The following is a 23,011-nucleotide window of genomic DNA, read 5'->3' as shown; positions in this document are numbered from 1 at the left end:
ATGGTAGTACTTATTATCCACTTCATAATCATTGTTTTCTTTAGAAGATATGATATTTCATATAACAGTTGTAAAAAATTGATTGATTGAATCGTTCTTTTTTTGTTTTCAGGATAATTTGAAAGAGATAAGAATTCTGTAACTAATCACTGAATAATATCAATGAGACTCATCAACTAATCATTTCTTTGCAAGAGCATTCCATGAAAAGTTTATTTACTGTAATCCATCATTATGTTGTTATATAATGATGAAATATTTAACAAATCTTTACTAATAAACGATATTATTAAAGTATTTGTAGCTAAATACATGTATTACGTAAATATAGTTAAACCTAATGCACATAATAATAAAGTAATCTTTATTTTAACAATATCAATAATATCAGAAGGGCTTTGTGGAGATTTTAAAAATTTCACAGATTGAAATCATGAGTCGGTTGAAGCTAGACCACCATGGAAAACCTGGAAGCACTGGACGGCCGTTTCGTCCTGGTATGGGACTCCTCAGCTGTGGCCATCCACGATCCCGCACCCCGTGAGATTCGAACCTAGGACCTACCAGTCTTACGCCAGGCGCTTAACCAACTAGACCACTGAGCCGGTATTCAACGGTGTTAATGTCTAACTTCAACCAATCCACGAAGTTGCGCCACCGTATACCATTGTCTTCAGTGAGCTGATATCTCACGACAGACCTGGTTGAACTCCACTGATAATGGATCCTCATTAGAACTCCAGTGCTTCCAGGTTTTCCATGGTTACCTAGCTTCAATTGACTCATGATTTCAATCTGTGAAATATCAATAATGTTCATGGAATGATGCGGATAACTTTAGAAATTAGTATTTACTTAATATTATAGGAGTATAGCGAATAATACACTACAAATATTATTTTAATTAGATAGTTTTATTAATTAAACATTATAGTTTATTCATTATTGAATTGTACCAAGATATTCAAACTATTTTGAACTAAACATGTATACCAGTATATTCATTAAAAAAGTCCTATATTGTTGATTAACATGTTGAGAGAAAAAATACTAGAATTGATGGAATAGTCTATGTACCTCTTACATATATATATATCTTGTATAAAATATAATAGCATAACTGCTTAAACCATAGTAAAACCAATTTAGCTTAGTAGTGTAATAGAATATTAAAAAAAGGTTACTTGGTATTCACTACTATACTTTAATATTTGTAGTTTGAAAAATCTACATAATAAATAGACATGAATATACCTGTAGGTATCACTACCAAGGTTTGATTTGATAATTTCGAATAAATTGAGCATTGGGTAGATTGCTATAAATAATATATTTGTGATATCCCAATGAGTGGAAAAATTAGATTTTCTGACGTTTCGTGACTTAGTGTAAGTCACTTCTTCAGAAAATAAATGACCAAATTAAAATTAATCCAAGTTGAAATAGTACAACGGAACAATCAAAAACAGATCTGAACAGATTAATGTTATGACATGACATTGGGATATTATAAATATACTATTTATTTATTGAATATACTTAGTTAATATCACGACAAAATATATCGTACCATTGAAAAATAAATAAACAAACAAGAAGTTCAGATACTAATAACAAACTTTTGAATTTAATGAACATATTTATGTATAAATTCAGTTTTATACTTACTACTTATTATCCATAAAACAATATTAACCATTTACTAAGTTGTGACTTAAAACTATGTATTGAAGCAATCCGAACAAGATGCTTATGTGCCAACAAGAGACGGATCAATTACAATCCTAAACAACAATCGAAAGATACAAGTAAAACAACACCAAGTCAATATATATATATGCTCCTACATCTTGTAGTTAGCGTTAACAAACATAAAATATCAGGTCGTTGTATTTTACTATCTTATTACTCATTATATTACATCATAATGCATTCATTGTAATTCAACTAACCATATCAGTACATTATCGATATTATCATGCATAGATACATGTATTCCCCAATAATAGAAAGAAATATAAGAGTAATTTTAAAAATAATCTAACATTTTAATATTTACGAATAGTTAATAAGAATTATTCTTGTAGTAAATATATATTATTAGTAGTAGTGATGATAGTTAGTCACCTTTTTTCAATAATATATATATATATGTATATAACACATTATATAGGTATTTGGTAACTAATCTTTGTAAATATTAAATTTCATCTATCTTCTTTACCTTGCAACAATAATGATCATAATATGATTGAAACGTTTACACAACAGAAACATGTTGATCTATTGTTATACTACTAATAATTATATGATTATTATAGTTGTATTTTTCTCGTTTTGTTTTTTTTTCGAAAAATTTCATTGTTTACATAATCTTCTATTTATTCTAATTAACCATATCTCATAACATTAGGTAATCCTCTTGGAGGTTCCGCTTTTAATTGTCTTAATTCTTCATCAATATTTCTTTGTGGTTTTAAATATAAATATGATTCAGACCATGTTGGATAATAGTCAATATTTGATGGAATAAATTTTCTTCTTGATAATGTTGATAATGATGATGATGATGATGATGATGATGATAATGGTGAATTTGAATCCAATTCTTCAATAGCTGCTTGTCCAGCTAGTATAGCTTCTGATAAAGTTAATGGATTAGACCAATCAATTGTTTTGAAATTCGTATAATAACATTTAATATTAGGTTTACATAATAGAAATATTAAATAGAATAATAATAATTTTATATCGGTGAACATAATGATGTAATGAGTCAGTAGTATATAATTGTTAGTAGTATAAATAATGATACTGAAAGTATCTTCTTTATCAAATGTAACAATATACATTATATTTATATTTTTAATTATCATTAATGAATAACACCTACGCATTTTGTTGCTATTGTTGTTGTTGTTGATTTAATTCGTTTTTTTCCACTGGTTCATTAAAACTTAATAATAAGCCAATAATAAAAATTTTTAAATTTTTCGGACTAATTCATTTGATATTGTTTTACTTGTATTTTCCCATTGTTATTTAAGGACTGCAATTGATCAGTCTCTTATTGGCATATGTGCATGCTGTGTGTATTGCCTTGATATTGTCTTAACTCACAAGCTTTTTGTAAGCATTGATGGATAGTGACTAGCAGTGGAATCCAACACGCGCGTTTCGTCCTATTTTAGACTCGTCAGCTGGATGTACTTGTATCCTAGATTTGATGCTCATTCCAAGACTCGAATGCACATATGCCAACAAGAGACTGATCAATTGCAGTCCTAAATAATAATGGGAAGATACAAGTAAAACAACATCAAGTGAATTTAAAATTCACCCCATTGCACAAGCAGGTGGCTACCAGGACTCAGTAGATAAGTGGCGTTTGAAGTGAACGGTACTTGCTTCGAGTCTCGGAGTGAATATAAACTCTGAAATGCAGGTACATTCAGCTGACGAGTCCCAAACAGGATGAAATGCGGGTCTTGGATAACTGCTAGCCACCATCCACTTTTGGGACTAATTTTTAGAAAAAGAATAAGAAAGTACAAATCATATTAAGTACTTGTATGTTTCTTAAAATTATTAAAATAAATATAGATAAGGAAATATCATGAAGTTAAGTAACTATATCAGTTTAAACTATAGGCTAACTAAACGTAGATAACCATATTTTAAAAGAGTTCTGTTCTCTGAGCTGGATCGTTTAGTTGTGGAGCTTTCATTGTTCTTCTGAACGATATCATCAGCACAAATTTCAGGTAGATAACCATAGAACATCAAGAATCACATTGAATAACTCTTTTGTCTTGATATTAAAAATTGGATATGTGAACTATTGAATAACTACTTATTTGTTAAAACGCTACACCCTAGCTATAGTGTTTGAAGGTCTTATATTAATTACTTGTCAAAGTGATGTGTTCATATTACTTATGTGAATTATACATGAACGACATAGTTGTTTTATTCATTTTGTATTTTATTAGTTATCTAACATGAATGTACTGAGTAAATAGATTTCGAATTGAATGAACTTTACAAATCTTTTATACTCCTATTTAAATCAGTGATTAATACAAGTGTTTTTGTAACAGTAAGGAATAAATAAATAATGAATGATATGTATAAGATAAACCATTTATATACTAATTGAAAATTACAAAACAAGTAAAATAACTATTTAAACTTTCATATGACAATCATTATCTTGCTCATCGAAGCTCGTTTTCAAATATTTCGGTACTTTTATTTCAGAGTGTGTTGTTTATGAAATTTAATTGATGAAGTATAAATTGCATGAAATCTTTTACCGTAACATTTAATCATATACTGACTAAACTTTGTCAGCTATAAATTCATATTAAGAGCTCTTGCCGTAGTAATTTGATTAGTCGATAATTCCTTTAATACTTCTTACTAAACTATTCACAAGGTAATACTTATAATGTGAATTCATCTATGTTTTTAGTTGTTGATTGAGTAGTAGAATAGACATTTGTAATGAAACTCAAAAGTATATTGTTTATTCTGTGTTCCCACTATGATATTCAAATCCAACATCTATCTTTTTAGTTGGTTTTTCTCCTTCGACTTTATAATAATATAAACTATGTTATTACTAAAGAGATATTATTTACTTTTCTTATATTAATATGTTACTTTATAAAACTCATGACAATTCAGCTCTCTCTATATGATTAATGTCTTTATAGAATTAGATACAAATAAGTTTATAGTTGAATTCATGAGTCAGTTGAAGCTAGACCACCATGGAAAACCTGAAATTAGTGAACGGCCGTTTCGTCCTATCACAGGACTCCTCAGCAGTGCGTATCCATGATTACACCTCGAGAGATTCCAACTCATAACCTACCAGTCTCGCGCGCAAACGCTTACCCGCTAGACCACTGAGCCGGTATCCAATGGTGTTAATGTCTAACTTCAACCAATCCATAAAATTGAGCCGCCGTCCACTATTGTCTTCAGTGAGTTACTATCTCTCAATCTACCCGATCGAACTCTACTGATCACTGCTTCTAACTAGGACTCCATGAAATACTTCTAGCTTAAATTGACTTATGAATTCAACTGTAAAATTACTAAAATCTTCACGAAATCTCTTCTGATAATACAAATAATTACTTACATTTTATGATGTCCAGTGAAAATCACCTTTAAATAGAATAAAGAAGATAATAAACTTTCGTAATACAGTGTAAAAGTTATCTGTCTGATATCCGGTTCTGTATAATATAACCTGATTGGTTCTCATTTCTTCATAGTTATTTTATGACTAGTTTTCAGTTTACTTCTTTATCATTCATTGTATATATTAAATGGATATTTAGTTTATATAATTATCAACTGGAAATAGTTCTTAAATCTTCTTAAATTTCATATTGTATATTTTTCTGGTTTACTCATAACAACTGACTTGATATTCATTAGCTTCTTTTTGAAACTGTATGAATAAGTGTGTTTAAGCATGCACACTTTAGTAATAGATATGATAATGTAGCTATGAAAAGATATCGTTGAAAAAAATAGATTTTTTATACAATATGGCTTTTATCCCAAATATCATTGGTTCATTTTTATTTTATTCTCAACTTGTTTAGAATAATAAATCACAGCTTCAACAGAATCATCAAGTTTATAGGTATCAATGTCAATGTTGAACTTGTTAGTTTCAAATAAATTGAGTATTGAATAGAACGTTAATAATAGATATACGGCGAGACTCTAATTTATGGGCGAGCCAATCAGAGGCGTTTGAAGGATTTCAAGGTTATGGCGCCAACTTCAGTGCTTACTGCTAACGTACGATGGATTCACAAGGAATTTTGTACAAAACGTGATAATTGAGCGGCTATAACAAATAAAATGGCGAGACTATAATTTGTGGACGAATCAATCAGGTATAAGAAAACAGATCTCGGATTTGGGCACGAAAGCCTTTCATCCATTTGGTTAAACAGATTTCTGGCATCATAACTGATGTCAGTTAGTGATGAAAACCCCATATATAATTCCTGAGGCAAATTATGACAATTATCGCGAACTGGATAATAAAAGCACCAGTAACACTGGCTGCAGCCAGGTACTACAATATATAAGGATGATTGGAGAGCCTACAGACTCCTACATAGGCTTGGTTATGTGCATCGTGTCGTTATCCATAGGTGGCATTTTGTGTACTCAACAACCGGAGTGCACATAAACAATATTGGAGCTATGTGGTCGAGGCTGGAAGGGTTTTTGAGACTTTATCATGGCTCCAGAGGTCGACTATTCTGTAGCCATATGGATGATTTCTTCTACTGCACGCATCACGATTTTAGAACGTCTGAACCTCTTTCTAACCTTGACAAGTTTTTGAACCACGTATGAGAAGTGTATCCACTTTATTTCCTTGGTTTTGTATAATACATTTTTACTCTATATTTACTGTTCGTTGATTGACTAATATTCTCAAGGTCACTTAAAATTCGTTGAAAGGTCGTCCATAAATTTGAGTCTCGCCCAGATATACTCTGAAGAGGTGGCTTATATTAAGTCACAAAACATCAGAAATGCACTTTTTCTAATCATTGGGATAGAACAACAAAAAATATATTTATTATAAAATCATTAAGAGTTTAATATTACAGCGAGCCACTAATGAACGTAGGGTTATTGTTTAATTAGACATTTTATGGAAGCATTTCTATAGCGAGAAAAGTTTTCTTCATCTGCCAACATAAACTAGAAAATTAATAACACGAAAAGTGTTATTGATACAAACAGATAAGGGATGAGCTCAACTTTCTGATTCATCTATTTTTCCAACTGTGAAAACACTATCACAGATTTTCTGTTTTATGTTTATGAACCCTTCAACCTCCTATAAATGAATTACAGATTATGAAAAAGTTAGATATTGTAAAATTTAAACGGAATCGATTCGGCATATTCCTCTACTTGAAGAAATTATTTAAGATTTCAATGAATTTCAGGCTTTAAATCTATATAATACTATAAAAAAATATTGTCATAGCTGCAAAAGTGAGTGATGATGTTTGAGAATAAAGATAGACAACAATCATCCATTGTTAGAATCACTGATGTAAATAATATTTTAATATTCATAAGTTTAACAAATCATAAGGCAATATCAGTTATTTCATAATGAGAATTCTCTACTATAATCAAAACTATAGTGTGGAATAAAGAATATTATTATTACTATTATTGTGGATAAATGTTTTATTCAAGTTTTTGATTCATTAACAATGTACACTGATAAGCCCATATACTATTGAACCTAGAAATAAGAGGATTCATATCTTTTACTCATTAAATCGGATGATTCCACACTAACGATAAACATGTACCACTGAATTACTTGTCAGTGATTTAGAATTATAATGCTCTTAATGAGACATGAGAATCAGGAACCTGATTCTGTTGTGAATTCATCGATACAAACTCTTGATTATGATCTTGTACATGTCCTTAGGTTGTTAATTTTCTCTAACTTTCCAGTTTATTTCAACTTATAATGAAAGCTAGCTTCGAAGCTAAATGACTTATCTTTACATACAGTAACTATATATAAATGTAAATGTATATAGTATAAAAAGATGGGATGCGGCTAGCTGCGAAATCCATGGTACCCGTTTTGTCATATTTGGGACTCGTCAGTTGGGTGTACATACATAGATGTATATATATTTGTATATCGGTATTTAATGATGAAATATTTTTATTTTCACAGTGTTAATTTATTTTCTCGCACTGGAATGGCTAGTACTATAACAAGACTACAAACGTTATTCTAGCTTCTGGATATACCAAGTTATTCATTCATCTCAAGCCACATTTTGACCTTGTCACTTATTTGCCTATTAAGCGTGACTGTTTTTATATGATCGTATGTGTGTTGATTGCTAACCCTATTCATTACGTATCTTTAAGTTATTTTTGTCTGAATATAATTATTGAAAATTCGTTAGTAGAACTTCCAGGGTTACGGCATGTCAAAAGCACATTTAAAGGAGGAGGGTTGGACATGAAGTCGGAAACCCCATCCAGTAGAAAGCAACCTTGCTAAAAAACTTTTGCCAGCCGGAATAAACGATTCAAATCATTTAAACTCTGACCTGAAATTTAAAGGATCTTCATTTAAAAGAATTATGATTCCTCACGGTGAAGATTCTTCGGAAGTCGCGAAGACAATGGATCTTTTAGCAACCAGAACAGCAATGGATATAGATACACGGAATGTCCGAACAATGTGGGAGATCGGAAGGACCAATGAAATAGCTACGAAAATGATGAGATACAACTTGACGGTTCTCGGAATCAGTGAACCCCACTGGACCCAAGCTGGATAGCAGAGGCTAGATACGCGAGAGATGCTGCTGTGCTCTGATTACGAAAAGGAAAATGCTCCACACAATCAGAGAGTTGCTCTGATACCGTCCAAAGAAGCAAGTAACGCACTTATAGGATGAGGATCTCATGGATCTGGAATCACCAAAGCATCCTTTGAAACAAAGAAGAATAAATCACGATGAATGTTATCCAATGTTATGAACCCACAAATGATAGCAACAACAAAGATAATGATCAGTTCTACGAAAGGATGCAATCGATCGTAGAAAAGTGATCAGGAAAGGACCTGAACATCGTAATGTAAGATCTAAACACTAAAGTCGTAATGCGAAACACAGGATATGAAGATATCATGGGACGACATGGGCTTGGAGAGAGAAACGATTGTAGGGAAAGATTCGCAAATCTATGAACATTCAACAAAATGGTTATAGGCGGCACAATATTCTCACACGAACACATACACAAAGCTACATATGCTTCACCCGATCAAACTGCAGATAACCACATCGATCATATCTGTATCTCTAAAAAATTCAGAAGGACACTGGAAGACGTGAGATCCAGGAGAAGAGTTGGCATAGCTTCTGATCACCACTAGCTAGTTGTGGTCAAGATGAACCTTAAGCTAAAGAAACACTGGACAGCTGGGAAAACAGCAGTAAAAAGGTTCAATACAGCCTTCCCTCGAGATACTAACAAGCTCAACGAATTCAAGATAGCTATCAACAACAGGTTTAAAGCCCTGTTCCAAGTCTAGAGCTAATATTTAGGTTCATTGAGGTCTTGGAGATAAAAAGGTTCAACTTCTCTTGAGTGTTCAAATATAATTTGTACTTACACAGTCTACCCTGGCAATATTGCTTTGAAATCCAAATTAGTGGGATTCATATTGTTTTTCGCCATTATCTTTGTTGTTATCAGCAGTGTGCACTGCTGAAAAGTCTCAAAATGGTACGAAAAGGTCGTCCAGTGCTTCCAAGTTTTCATTGGTGATCTAGCTTAGATTGACTTGTGAATTCAACTGTTAAAAGTACTACAATTTCCACAAAACGCATTGCTGAAAATCTATTTCATATGGCACGTTTAAGATTGAATTGTTCTTAATAATAATTATTATTATTTACAATCAGATTCCCTATTTCCATTTCTCGTAAAATGGACATATTTATATCAACTAGTAATTCAACTAACAGATTGGATATCAATTTCTAATCTGTAACTATCTAATCTATGTATGATCTTTTAGGAAATTATTAAATACAGCTACATCTAAAATCAAGGTAGACTGATTCAACGAAGAGCTCTGTTCTCAACAAATTCATTCTCAAAGCTTTAATAATTGCCAAAAAGCATTTACTTTTTTCACAAAGATAATCTATAGGATATATGTTAAAAACAATGTTTAACTGGACAAACTTATCTTGATAAGTTCTAATTAATCTTGTAGAGAGCGAGTTTCTGTCTTCTTAGCACTACCAGAGCCTTCAAAATGCGTTTACAGAAACCAGAACTATGCATACAAAGAAATCCTTAGTCATTCCCTTTTCGTATCATGAATGTAATCCCTAGTTTTAAAACTATTTCTCTTCTCTCTCCCTCCTACATTAGCTCTTAAAACCTAATCGACTTATCCTCATTGATTTCACATAGTTTTAATTTCAACACTATTCACAATCAATATTCTTGTAACGCCGATAGTAATCTTGACGAATATTCAAGGTTTTAACAATCAAAATCTTTGACTTTTTAATAAGAATACGTTCCTGATGATTTTATCAATTTACTCAGTAAATCACTGTTTTGTAATAAGAGTATATATTTTGAGAAAGTGCAATTTTGGGAATGAATATCCTGAAAACAATGCTTTTCTTTGAGCCAATCCTCAGTGACTGTTTACTGCTTAAAAGTATGCATAACGTTACATGATAAAAAGGAAATCAATAACCTAGATTCCTTGCTATCTAGATTTTATCACCAATAACTACCTAACATTTTAAGGAATTCAACTACCCATCTCAGTGGCACTTTTCTTGAAATTATATCATTCGTATTCATAAAACGAGCTGACATTTTATTGATTTTATTTTATTAATTTAGCTAGAGCACACCACTATACATAACATTTAAAGTATGCTGGAAAACCTCTCTTGGTTTATTTTAGATTTATTACGTAGTGTACAAAAACAGATATTTCTTATGGGGATTGTATTGTGAACCAGAGGGAATGACTTGAGGAAGAGATCAAGGTTCTACGGTTAACAGCCGTAAATGTAGTTCAGTTTTTATGAGTAACTTTGATAATCGTAAACATGCTTACTAATTAGATGGTGGTTGGAGGTAGTCAACAGGAAACCCTGGACCCGGGTTTCGTGCTACTTGGCACTCGTCAGCAAGGTGTACCTGTAATCTTGAGGGAACTGGTGCTCCCCGGCGGATTCGATCTCGTGTCACCCAGCTTCACAGTCAGAGACGTTACCACTGAGCTGCACTAATAAGGACTAGACAAGCATGAGATTGATCACCACCCAGTGATCAATCAATTGTGATGCTTACTAATTCCTTGGAGATTTTTCAAAAATTATTATTCAGATTTAACCATCTATATTTATAGATGAGTTATTGACCTGAAACACCCATCTTTAAGATGGTTCGAATATATGAATATGTGATACCGACTTAGTCATACTTTAGTGAACGAGAACATCAGTGGGGACAACGGAATGTCAGATGAGGTTTTGTGGATACTCTAGTAACCTCACTAGTTGAGATCATGAGTCAATTGAAGATAGACCATCATGGAAAACCTGAAAGCACTGGACGGCCCTCTCATCCTATTGTGGGACTCTTCAGTAGTGCGCATCCACGACCCCAACCCGAAAGATTCGAGGCCAACACCCAACAGTCTTGCGCTCGAGCACTTACCCATTAGACCACTGAGCCGGCCGAATGTAATATGAGTCAAACCTACAGAATCTCTTAGTAAAATCTGAGAATCATACAGTAAACAGATAGTATGCAAAATATCAATATATTGTCCAAAACTTGATTATTCCTTTAGCAAAATATCAGTCAATCGTCTGAGATTTCATTATTTCTTCATTTTTGCACCAACTGCTTCCCGTTTCTGTTCTTGCCTTCTCGATCTTTTACTGAAATACATTCTATTCTTGTTTATCGTTATATACTACTTATGTAGATATAAGTAGCTCACACCACAATGGACCATAGCATGAATAAGTAAACATCTATTATAAATATTACCTTCTAAATAGCTAACTCATGCATAGTTATTTCATATGTGCAAAGTTAAAACTATCTGATAACTTAAACAAATTCAAATAAGTGATATTTATTACTATAAGATTAAATGAAATGAATAAATAAAATAATAAATATTCATTATTTTATTAATCATATAAAAATAGGCTCGTGATAAAGAAAATTAGATTTTATTCTTTAAAGAATACACTAATAAAACATTTATCATCGGTGAAATATTATGCATATAAGTGATTAAAAATAAGTATAAACTATAAGGTTAGTTAATAGATAAGGCCTATATATTATGCGATGGTTCTCAATTTGTGAATCATTTAGAAAATTTTAGTATAATAGCGAGTTATTTAGGTTGAAAGGTTGAGATAAATTGACAGAAAAGTCAAAATTAAAGGGTTATGGAAATTATTAAGTTTTTGATTGAGATCATGAACTAATTGATGTTAGATCACCATTGAAAATCTGTAAACACTGGACGGCCGTTTCGTCCTATCACAGGGCTCCTCAGCAGTGTGTATCCATGATCTCTAACCCAGGACCTATCAGTCTTGTACGCTAACGCTTAACCTCTAGACCACTAAGCCGGCACCCAACAATGTTAATGTCTAGCCTCAAACAATCCACGAAATTGCGTGGCTATCTTTTATCGTAATGAGGTAGATACCTGTCTCTACCCGAAATGGATCGCTTATAATCATATGATCAAGTGCAAATCAGATTATTATAAATTTGTTGCACTGATTATGTAGATAAAAATTATAGATTAGAGTTTTATATTGATGAAAAAAAGTCCATTTTAAGTTTAAGATCTCGCTATTCATCAAGTTGGAAATTTTACTCTATTAAAGTTTGACTTACAATGTTATTTTATACGAACTTTGCATTAACTTAAGATGACAAATTTTTAACCGAATTATTCTCATTTCCACTTACAACTAATTAGCTATCTTGTTTTGAATAAGGTAAAGCATGATAAGGTCTTTTTTCTGTCCAGATCTGTTTTTTTGTTCATTAATTACATAATATTCTTGTGTTGTTTCTTTGTACTATTTAAACCTTGATTAATTTTGATTTGGTTATTTATTCTCTGAAGAAGTGGCTTACACTAAGTCACGAAACGCCAGAAGATCTAATTTTTCTACTCATTAATAATGATAGCTATCTTGTTTTGAATTCTGAAGACATTGTGTCTAATTCCAAGTAGTTTCATACTAGGTTGAAACAACTCACTGGTACTATATAAATTTCAATAGTTGTTAAAAAGAAATTAATTCATGAAATAAATTGTCTTCTATTCATTTAATAATAAATTTCTTTCTATACTGACTTCAGTAATTTACATAAAGTATATTCTTTTATTTGATAGTTGAGTTAATAAACTACTGTTCTATTGTTGTTTTCATTAACATTTTTGTGTATTTGGTTTTATTCACTAAATAGAAATAACTTTATAATTAGGTTTATACATATGCACATGAATACAACACTTTATTAAAATAACCCATAGTGTCATTGAATAAGAAAAAGAGAATTCAGTGAACAAACGAGGTTCTTCCTTATCCTTCGATTAGTACGTAACCTCATTTGTTATTTAGTCTCGAATCAATTTATGATGCAATCTTTTCTATCCTCCTATAGACTTATATTTTCCATATAACTATATATGTACGAATGTATAGCTTAAGTAAATGATTTCGTCGAAAAGGAAGTTTTCTTCTCTGAATTCTCTTTTCCTTATTCAGAAACACTTTATGTTTAGATAATAGACCAGCAAGGAATAGAAGTTACACGGATTATATGAGAAATTAGTCTATTATACATCGAATAATTATCATCTATATCTAAAATTTTCAATGTGATCTATTATTTTACTTTGAAACTTTTAACTAATGAACTAGCTTCAGTTGACTCATGATCTGAACTATTAAAATTACTATAATCTCCACAAAAATCCTTATGATATGAATCAACATATGCTCACTAGTGACTGGCTTCAAGAGGCATTTCCTGGAGTTCTAGTGAGAAGCAGTGATCAGTGGAGTTCAATCGGGTCTGTTGTGAGATAGTAACTTACTGAAGACAATGGTGGATGTGTCGCTCAATTTCGTGGACTGGTTGAAGTTAGACATTAACACCGTTGGATGATGGCTCAGTGGTTTAGTGACTAAGCGCTTGCACGCGAGACTGGTAGGTCCTGAGTTGGAATCTTTCGAGGCGGGATCGTGAGTGCGCACTGCTGAGGAGTCTTGCAGTAGGACGTCCAGTGCTTCCAAGTTTTTCATGATGGCTTAACTTCAATTGACTGATGATCTCAACCATTGAGACTAATATTTTTTGTTAAAAGTGTAGCGCATTGATTTTTGAGTTGTTGTTGTGTATACAAAACCAAGGAATAGAAAAAATAAGAAAAAAACATCAAACATTAGGAAAAATAATTTAAATAACGAAATCTATGCTTTAAGTTTCTAATAGTTTTGTGAAGTCATTTCATTCCTGGTAATTCAGATACATTCATTTTGGTTATTCAAAATTTTTGTAGAGATTACTGTATGCTAGTGGTTCTTCGAAAACATCTTACAAAACTAGATATCGATTTTCATTCACCTTAGACTTCATGAGGTATACACTTATAGAATTACTATACGTGATATTCAGTTTGAGTATACTAATCATTTATGTTATTCAAGTATGACCGTATTAACATACAACTGTCACTAATACATGTTACTAAGAAACCCGAAACACTCACATAACTTCGTGATTTAACTTGCTAGTTTCTATGACAGAAATCTAACCAAGATTTAAGCGGAGGACTTAATAGGAGCACTGAATGACAAATCTAGTCGTTTAAACTTATAGTATACTAAAAAATGGTACCGGCACGTTTACTCATTTTTATAAAATATTTGATAGGTATCATTACTAACTTCCAACTTCTAAATAATTTGCTAACAATACTCAGAAGTCATTTCACAGACATGTTTGTGAATGTACAGATTCTCAATCTTCTGAATACCACCTAAAATATCCAACAACATATGTGAATAATCGTGAAACTTTTAACTTAAGGTATTTAACCGTTTATAAAATATCTTTGTAAATAATATTATTTTTACAATATTTGGATATGTTTATTATATCCAAACTCTGGAAAGCTAAAATTTGAAGACTTGTTGCGAAATTTGTTTTAATTTATATATATGACTACTCGCAATTTACAAATTAATTTTTGGTATCTGAATTGGTTTTCATGTTAAATGGGCTGTATGTTACGAGTGCATTAATTGAATGTGCTTCAAGAATGGATCACAGCAGAATCCAGACGTGACATAAAGTTTGGAAAGTGAGCTTTTCAAAGTTGCTTGTGAATTGTTTGATGTTAGTAAAAGCGTGATGATAATTTACTTATTCTTAGTATCAGTCATAAGAGGCTTTGTTCTTTAAAATGTGAAGGGAAGGACTAACTAGAAAAGACTCTCGAATCGGGAATGGAGCTTATGATGCAAGATATACATAACAACATTGACTTGGTTGAATTGGAGTAAGAATTTTGTCCTAGGTTAGTGGTGAGACGAATTCCAAGGTAGAAGCGTTTTTAGATTAGAATACTGGTTTGAACGTTTGTCTGGGAGTAGCACTCAGCTGTTCAAAAGACAAATGGCATGTTGTTTACTATTTTTAACAATATTGCCTTACTCAGAATTCATTTTAATGGACAGCCTGGTCAACATCACCGTTTTTCAATCAGTTTTCTAAAATTATTGTAAGTAAATTGTCCGAGGAGAGTCAAATGTTGTCATATCAGTTGTGCTGCTGCTCAGGACGGATATTGAGGCGTGTTTCTGTTTCCCTTATCATTTAAGCTATGACAGAGAAAAACAAGCTTTGTACGACCCATTTGAAGGGAAGCATAAGATAAAAATGTAAACTGATTTTTTTAGTTGTGAGTTATGTAAACGTGTTCACAAGGTGATAGGCTGTTAGGGATTATTGAAAGTGATTGTTATAAGAAGGAAATAGAAAGTAAGAAGAAGTGGTCTATATTATTTGTGTTTGAGTAGAGTCTTCATAGATCGATTCTGTGACTTGAGATCAGAGTGTCAACATGAGGATTTTAGAGTTCAACATCATCTAATGTTACATAATGATGGTAATAAGAATCATGCAGTTGCGTTTGTCATAGACCCGGGCTCAAAAAGTTTTTTTGGATACTTTTTCGGTCAAGTTATACGGTCTTAAACAGAGTTTAGAAACCTACGCCCCTCTTGTATGCAAACTGACAACTTATCGATTGGGTCTCAAAGTTAAAGAACTGTCGATAAACATGATGACTCTGAATGGTACCAGTATATATAAATAGTTAAAAATAATTTTACAGATATCACATACGGATTATGGTGGGTCTGTACATATTCATAGAACTTATGCCGCTAAAATATTGCTGATCAACTATGGAGAACCCCTAACCGAACAACAGCTGGGACAGTAGAACAATGTCTATGAGAAAGGAAACAGCCATTTGGTGTGCGTGCGCATCTCAAAAGGATGGTTATGAGTTCCAAGGGAATAAGCAGATGACCACATCATGGTGAGCAGTGTCATTGTTCGCCAACCCATGATAATTTACAGGATCTATAGAAATTATCATGACCATTATAAGTATCCGAATCGGTTTTGCCAACTAAGAGTTCCCGAAATAGTTTGATTCAGAGCATATAGGCCTAAATGAGTACAAATGAATGTATTACATTTGGAATTCGTAATCAGCGCGCAACAAGGTACAAAGAAATCATCAGTTAGTAAAAGTACCACAATCGCCGCAGCTTATATGGGAATCTGTAGACTTTTCGATCTAGTTCGATATAAGTACCACTACAAATTTCTTTAATCGACTGTACATCCCCTCCTTGGGTCCATTATGCGTCTATCCGGCTGTGAATTGGATGTAAACACTGCATGATCTAGAATTTGTTCATAAGTATTAGAATTAACAACCGAAATCGGAAGAAACTCACCTGGTTCCTGGAATTGTATGTAATCAACGTGTTGGTTGTGTGTACTTAAATCACTGATATCCGGAATTCGCACCATAGATTTTCCAACATTCTTTACTGCAATCCACGTGACTAATGGAAGATCATTTCTACGACAGTATGTAACATCTGCATACTCTAAACACCTCATATTCGAACGAATAATCCTTCTTTCTGTAACTTTGATAGTCTGCTTCGTTGAAGAATGTTTAGCATTTATATATTGAAGTACAAATGTGTCTACTCCCCTCTCCAGTTCATCAAATGTTAAAGTAGCAATCGAGTTGATAGTAATTTTTAATGTCCTGACAAAATTATTTGCCTGACCATTAGAACAAAAGTGACTGGCAGCAGGGAACAGATGTCTTCATTCAATACTATTCGCCCATGAAGTGACTGTATATGCAGCCATTATGGGTCACCAATACTACAGCAACCCCCTTCTGACTAAAAACGTTTTCTTATGCTTGGATTCTGAAGTCGAACTTTGGTAAAGTTGTGAAAAAACTTTGGACCGCCTTGAAAAATAATCAGTAACAACATGAGCACAGTATTTCCCGTGAAACAGACCACAATAATCTGCATGGTTTCTCTTTCGGAACTCAGATGATAATGCCCAAGGACTTCACTTCAAAGGACGAATTACAGACTTATGATATCTTCCATAATTGTTTTCTGTACAGCATATATCTGCATTTGTTTCCGGCCATCAACATGTGAGCCTTGCGAAAGATTTAGTTTTCTTAACACCCAGATGTCCACAATGGAGATCTCCGAGTACAGAGTTACATAATGAAGGAGGAATAAGAACACGGCCATTTCAATGCAAAATACCATCAGGAGTAGTAGATAACTCATCAAAATTTGTAAATAGATAGAAAATCTACGTTTCGGATTATAACCTCAACTTTTTCGTATAGCACTGAGTATACACTCGAAGTACTGAAGATTATCTCTAATGATATCTGGTAAGGGTTGCCCTAATAAACGGTCTACAGTATTGAAAAGTTTATCTTGAAAAGACTGTTTATCTAACCAATATCTTGCAATTGTCTTATGTATGTTGTGCTGAATCGTATAGCCATAGCCACTCAGAGAAATATTTGAACCATAACAGCTGAGGAAGGTACTGATATTTTTTAGAATGACAAATGGGCTTCAAAGCTTCATGTTCTATAACAATAGCACTCTAAATCGAGAGGGAGTATATTCATTAAAGACAAACAAGTATACGAAGATCCTAAACTTGTCACAGAATTACTTAGTGAACATTTTTGTTTTTCACTGACTAACGAAAAACCATTTAATGATTCAGAACCAATCCCAGTACCTCCCTGTGAAATTACTAATGTAGAATTCGATGTACAAAATATCTCCAAGACAATCAGTACATTGAAACACCCCTACACTGATGGACCCGATGGTATTCCATCTAGCATGCTAAAACGTGGAGGTGATGATATGTGTTTTGCTTCTCAGACTATTCGCGATATCACTCTCTTCAGCGTGTTACCCTACTGTCTGGAAAACTACACATATCATTCCCAAAATTAAAACAGGACCTGAAGCAAACGTTGAAAATTACCGGCCTATAAACATAACTTCAGTGGTATCCAGAGTGATGGAAAAAGTAGTTAAGGCGGCTGTAGTCGTACATCTACTAACTAATAATCTCATCTCGACCTCCCAGCATGGATTCCTTAGGTCCAGATCATGCGATATATGTCTTGTAGACTACCTGAATGATATAACTCTGAAACGAGACAGCGGACTCCTTGTATCAGTCCTATTCTTAGACTTTAAGAAAGTCTTTGATAAGGTCCCACACAAAAGGCTACTCGTCAAACTAAAGCCCTTCGGAATAAACAACCCATTGTACTCATGGTTTGCATCGTTCTTAACAGAACGTAAACAGATGGTAAAGTACAATGACTGTCTCTCGTCACCTAGACCAATCACCAGTGGAGTCATCCAGGGAAGCGTATTAGGTCCACTTTTGTTTCTTATGTATATAAACGATATATGTAACACCATAGAATTTGGGAAACCATACTTATATGCTGATGATCTCAAAATAGTATACAGCTCTAAGCCCGAGACACTAAGCGAAAGTGTATCCCAGATCCAAAAGGAGCTCAATAACTTAACCATATGGAGTGAAAAGTGGCAATTACCATTTAACCTCAACAAGTGCGGGAACATGCACTTTGGAAAGCATCCCTATAAACCGCAACTTTACTTAAATAAAAGTAGAGTCCAAACACTAGAATCAGTACACGATTTAGGAATTAATTACACAGGAAGCCTGAACTTAGAAGAACATGCCTCCTCTATTATTTCTAAATCTAGACGGTTAATTGGTTTTGTAATGAGAAACTTTTTCACAACAGAGGCTAAGCTCACTCTCTACAAAATATGTGTGCGACCGTCCCTTGAATACTGCTCTTTTGTCTTCTCTAATATGAATATTGCAGACAAGATAAGAGAAGATGTTCAAAGACCTTTCACACGTCAACTACTAGGATGTAACTCGAATATCGATTACACAGACAGATGTAAGCATCTATCTTTAGAACCTTTATGGCACCGTAGGCTAAAAAACAATTTAATATTTCTCTACAAAGCGATATATGGGCTCTCCTTTCTAACGTCCTGCCCGACTATCACCCACGACCCAGCCTATAGACTTAGAAACAACGCATATACACTACTTACCGTAAAATACCAAAAACAAATGCGTTGTAAATTTTTTACAGTACGGTATAGTTTTTTGTGGAACAGGCTGCCAATGCCTATCTGTAACTGTGATACGTTTGCCAGATTCAAAAAGCTAATAACCCTATTTCTAGACTCCAAAGAGCTTCAACATTTCCTTGAACTCCCGCCCACCAATGAGGCACTTTATTACGGACCGCCTAGTATCTAGAAAGAACAAGATTATAACAAGTTCGACTGTTACTAATATGAATATAACCAAATCACAGAATATATGGCTTATCCTTTCCTATTATTCATTGTTTATTAATCATGGCCTTATGCTCCTAACCCTAACTGTCAGTTCCCAAATCTCTCCACAGGTTAAATGTACATTATTCTTCCTAAAAGTCATGCCCTTTTTTACTGCAAGTAGACAGATAGCTCAATCTTATGGATGCTGATCTACTAAGGTCGATCATACAAAGCTCAAAATTTGGCCACAAAGTCTTGTGGGTTTCTCAATGTTTTGTTTGTCTTACCCTGAAATCTTTTTTTTCTACAATTTTATACCCTCTCATATTTTTTTGATTTGCTATTAGTCCTTACTTCTTTAAACCATTAGTTATCTTCATAGCAGTGTGATAAACTATGTGGACATCTAACCCATAAAACAGATTTTTCAACTATCTGATTTGCTTGTAACATGGACCTAGTAGAGATAGTGTATTCCAACCATGGACTTTGATTAAAGCAGTATTCATACTTACCACAAACATAAGAGAGCCTAGCATCACAAAAGGAGGGGGGTGGCGTTACTGACCAGCAAACATGATGGTGGGGAGATAAATTCAATCCACCCATGTCTGTAGGGCAGAACATTTTGTTTAATTACGGCTCCTTATGGTTTAGTGGGATGTCACGAACTTATGGTATTGATGCTGACTTATCACGCAAAATACCTCTCTAAATCGTGTTACGAACGTTGAATTGGTTTCACTTCCTATCCAGAAATCCTATTACATGCAAACTAGACAATTCGCTAATATACGAAGCCTACTCAAGACTCTATAATACCTGAAAAAAAAATAATAATACAAAAAAAAACGTAGGGGCTCTAATAGTTTAGATAATAAAAGGAAGACAGCCAATTGTATATCACAATTCTGTTTCTAGCACTATATTTTATTTCATAATCACACATAATCCCATACTCTCAGCTCCTTTCCGAATCGTCTCCATTTGTCAGTTGTATGTCCACTCACACCTTGTTAACACTTATTTTCTTTAACCTATTACAATGCTCTTTCTTAACAAATACCTTAATAAAGGAAAATTAGACTGAGTAATCATACCTTAAACTTTCCTTCATGAATATTGGCTATTCTGCCTCTCGTCCTTTCTTTTACTTGCCCCCTTTTTCAGCCCCCCTTGTGATATGGAACGGGTAATTTCATCCTGCACCATCCTCAAAGCCTTGGATATTCCAAAGGGACATAGGGTTGCGATTTCTAGAAGCTCATACCTTCAATGGACCTATCCTTGACCATCAGTTGCACATTCGCAACAGAACTTTCATGAAACGTGCCAACTGTGATACTGATTAAAACTATCTACATTCATATTTTATAAATTATCAACCCAGCTAAGTAATTTACTACAGTGGATATTGTATCATTTGTAACAATTTGATCTTGCCTGTCAACTGGCATGCCTCATGTAACAAACTGTTATTTGAGGATAAATTATTACTATTATTATTATTATTATTATTAAAATATTTTTTCGAAATGGATATTTGTGAAGTCGTTTAACGGTCTAAAATACAGTTTACGATTCTTGCTGAGTTTTTAGTGACATGTACATTAAGTGACACTTTGTAACGACAAAATAAAGACCACGTTTTTTAATATGTAACACTATATGCAATCACGTTTACATTCAATACCTATTGTTTCTCTGTGTCGACGGTAAAAACTGACATTATTATCAAGTCGTAGTCAGACACTGCAGTGGTTATTACAAATAAACGCTATCTCTTTCGACTGTCCTGCTGCTTTGTTGGCCATAATCTGTGATTGAAGATACTATTAGTGTTATAATATCCTTTTAGGATGTCCTACACTATGTTGAAGCTTTGGCCTGGATTATCACCGAATAATACTATCGTATTTAATCTTTGTCATTACGCCGTTGATGCCATTGTGGTGATAGGCATGACAAATATATTTTGTAAATAGTTTTTGATATGATTAGCATTTATTTTGTTAACTTTTACAGTCTGTACATTTAGCACAAAATGATTGTGTCATGTTGTTTAAGTGTATGACCTTGAGCACATATTCTTCCGCAGTGTAACTCTCAGCATGACACACTTTCTTAACCGTTCATAAATACATCACTACACAAAAGTCTCCTCTTCTCCGTTGCTCGTTGTTATGATGACTGAACCTTGAAACATTTATCATCTACATTTATAGACCGCGGAGATATTTACATTATATTCTGCGTTCGGCTATAATACTGCAGCCATAACAACCTCACTGGAATTAACAATTATATATAATTGTGGATTCTGGAGCCAAACGCAACCGAACACGCATCAACCTGCTGATTTAAGTAACGTCCTTTAAGTTATATTGGTGTTTATAACTTATAAATTATATACTATGACATTAACATTTGGAGGTGGAGCTTTATTGCTATTTTTGAGTTAATACAATTTTTGGTCCACCACACCATCATGTACAGAAGAGCCTTTCGCTACTCAAATGAACTCATTTTTGGCTGCTATCTCAGCTTACAAGGGACATTCGTTTCATAACAACTGTTATCGTTTTGTTATTTAATATATCATTTTTGTCGTAACTGTTATTTGCTACCGTTTTGTTTCATTCAAAAACGGATACTTCGGTTTGTTGTGTTAATTTTTTTGGTGACTGTGCGTACTGTTATATCTTGAATAACTCCTTTTGCTGGGATCCACCACAAGTTTGTGAATAATCTTGTTCAGCAATAATGTGTCTCAACGGAACACAGATTACTGGTCTACCTTTTTGTTCCAAAACTACAAAAGTACTCACATGTGATACATCAGTATTACGTTTAGAGTGAACACTAGGAGGGGAACTTTGAAGAACTCGAAAAAATATCACAATATATAAAAAACGAAATAAATCAACGATATACAGAATTCCAGGAAAGGACAGACCCACACTTCACAATTTGGTGTACCAGTTCACGTCGGGCTGCCCAATGAAGATGCCAAAGGTATTTGAAGTTCGACAACACTTTAACCTGTAACACCTACTATGAATCGTACCCACCGACTGAAATCAAAATACGGAAGCGAGGAGGTTCAAAGATATATTTGATACGCTATCAGTATATCGAGGATCGACTGATCTAATCTGGCTAGCGATTGCAGGGGATGTTGAGCACGGCATCACCACTCGTGATCTGGTGTGTATGCATGACCGAGCGCCTTCATCTAGGTGATTATACTTGCTTTGGGTGCTAATTAAGGAGGCTATGGGCCTATCGGCTTTGGCCTGCAAGAAAAACGATGACACATGCGCTGACAACACCGGCACTGACAGTGACGAATGTGTCAGTATAGTATC

At 33.4% G+C, this 23,011-nt stretch overlaps 1 protein-coding gene across 1 annotated transcript; it reads right to left on the bottom strand.

The window, feature by feature from the left end:
- Window positions 1–2,027: 2,027 nt before the first annotated feature.
- MS3_00010757 (uncharacterized protein) lies at window positions 2,028–2,897 on the bottom strand (the record flags this gene model as incomplete). The annotated part of the gene is made up of 1 exon (XM_051219153.1): window positions 2,028–2,897. One exon carries the CDS (start codon window positions 2,895–2,897, stop codon window positions 2,391–2,393), a length of 507 nt encoding a protein of 168 aa, XP_051067543.1. The 3' UTR covers window positions 2,028–2,390.
- Between the last annotated feature and the right edge of the window lie 20,114 nt (window positions 2,898–23,011).

The sequence above is a fragment of the Schistosoma haematobium genome, chromosome 2 (genome assembly GCF_000699445.3).
Source record: "Schistosoma haematobium chromosome 2, whole genome shotgun sequence".
Lineage (NCBI taxonomy): Eukaryota > Metazoa > Platyhelminthes > Trematoda > Strigeidida > Schistosomatidae > Schistosoma > Schistosoma haematobium.
Note: the sequence above shows the minus strand (reverse complement) of the source record. Positions and strands in the feature narration are given on the sequence as shown.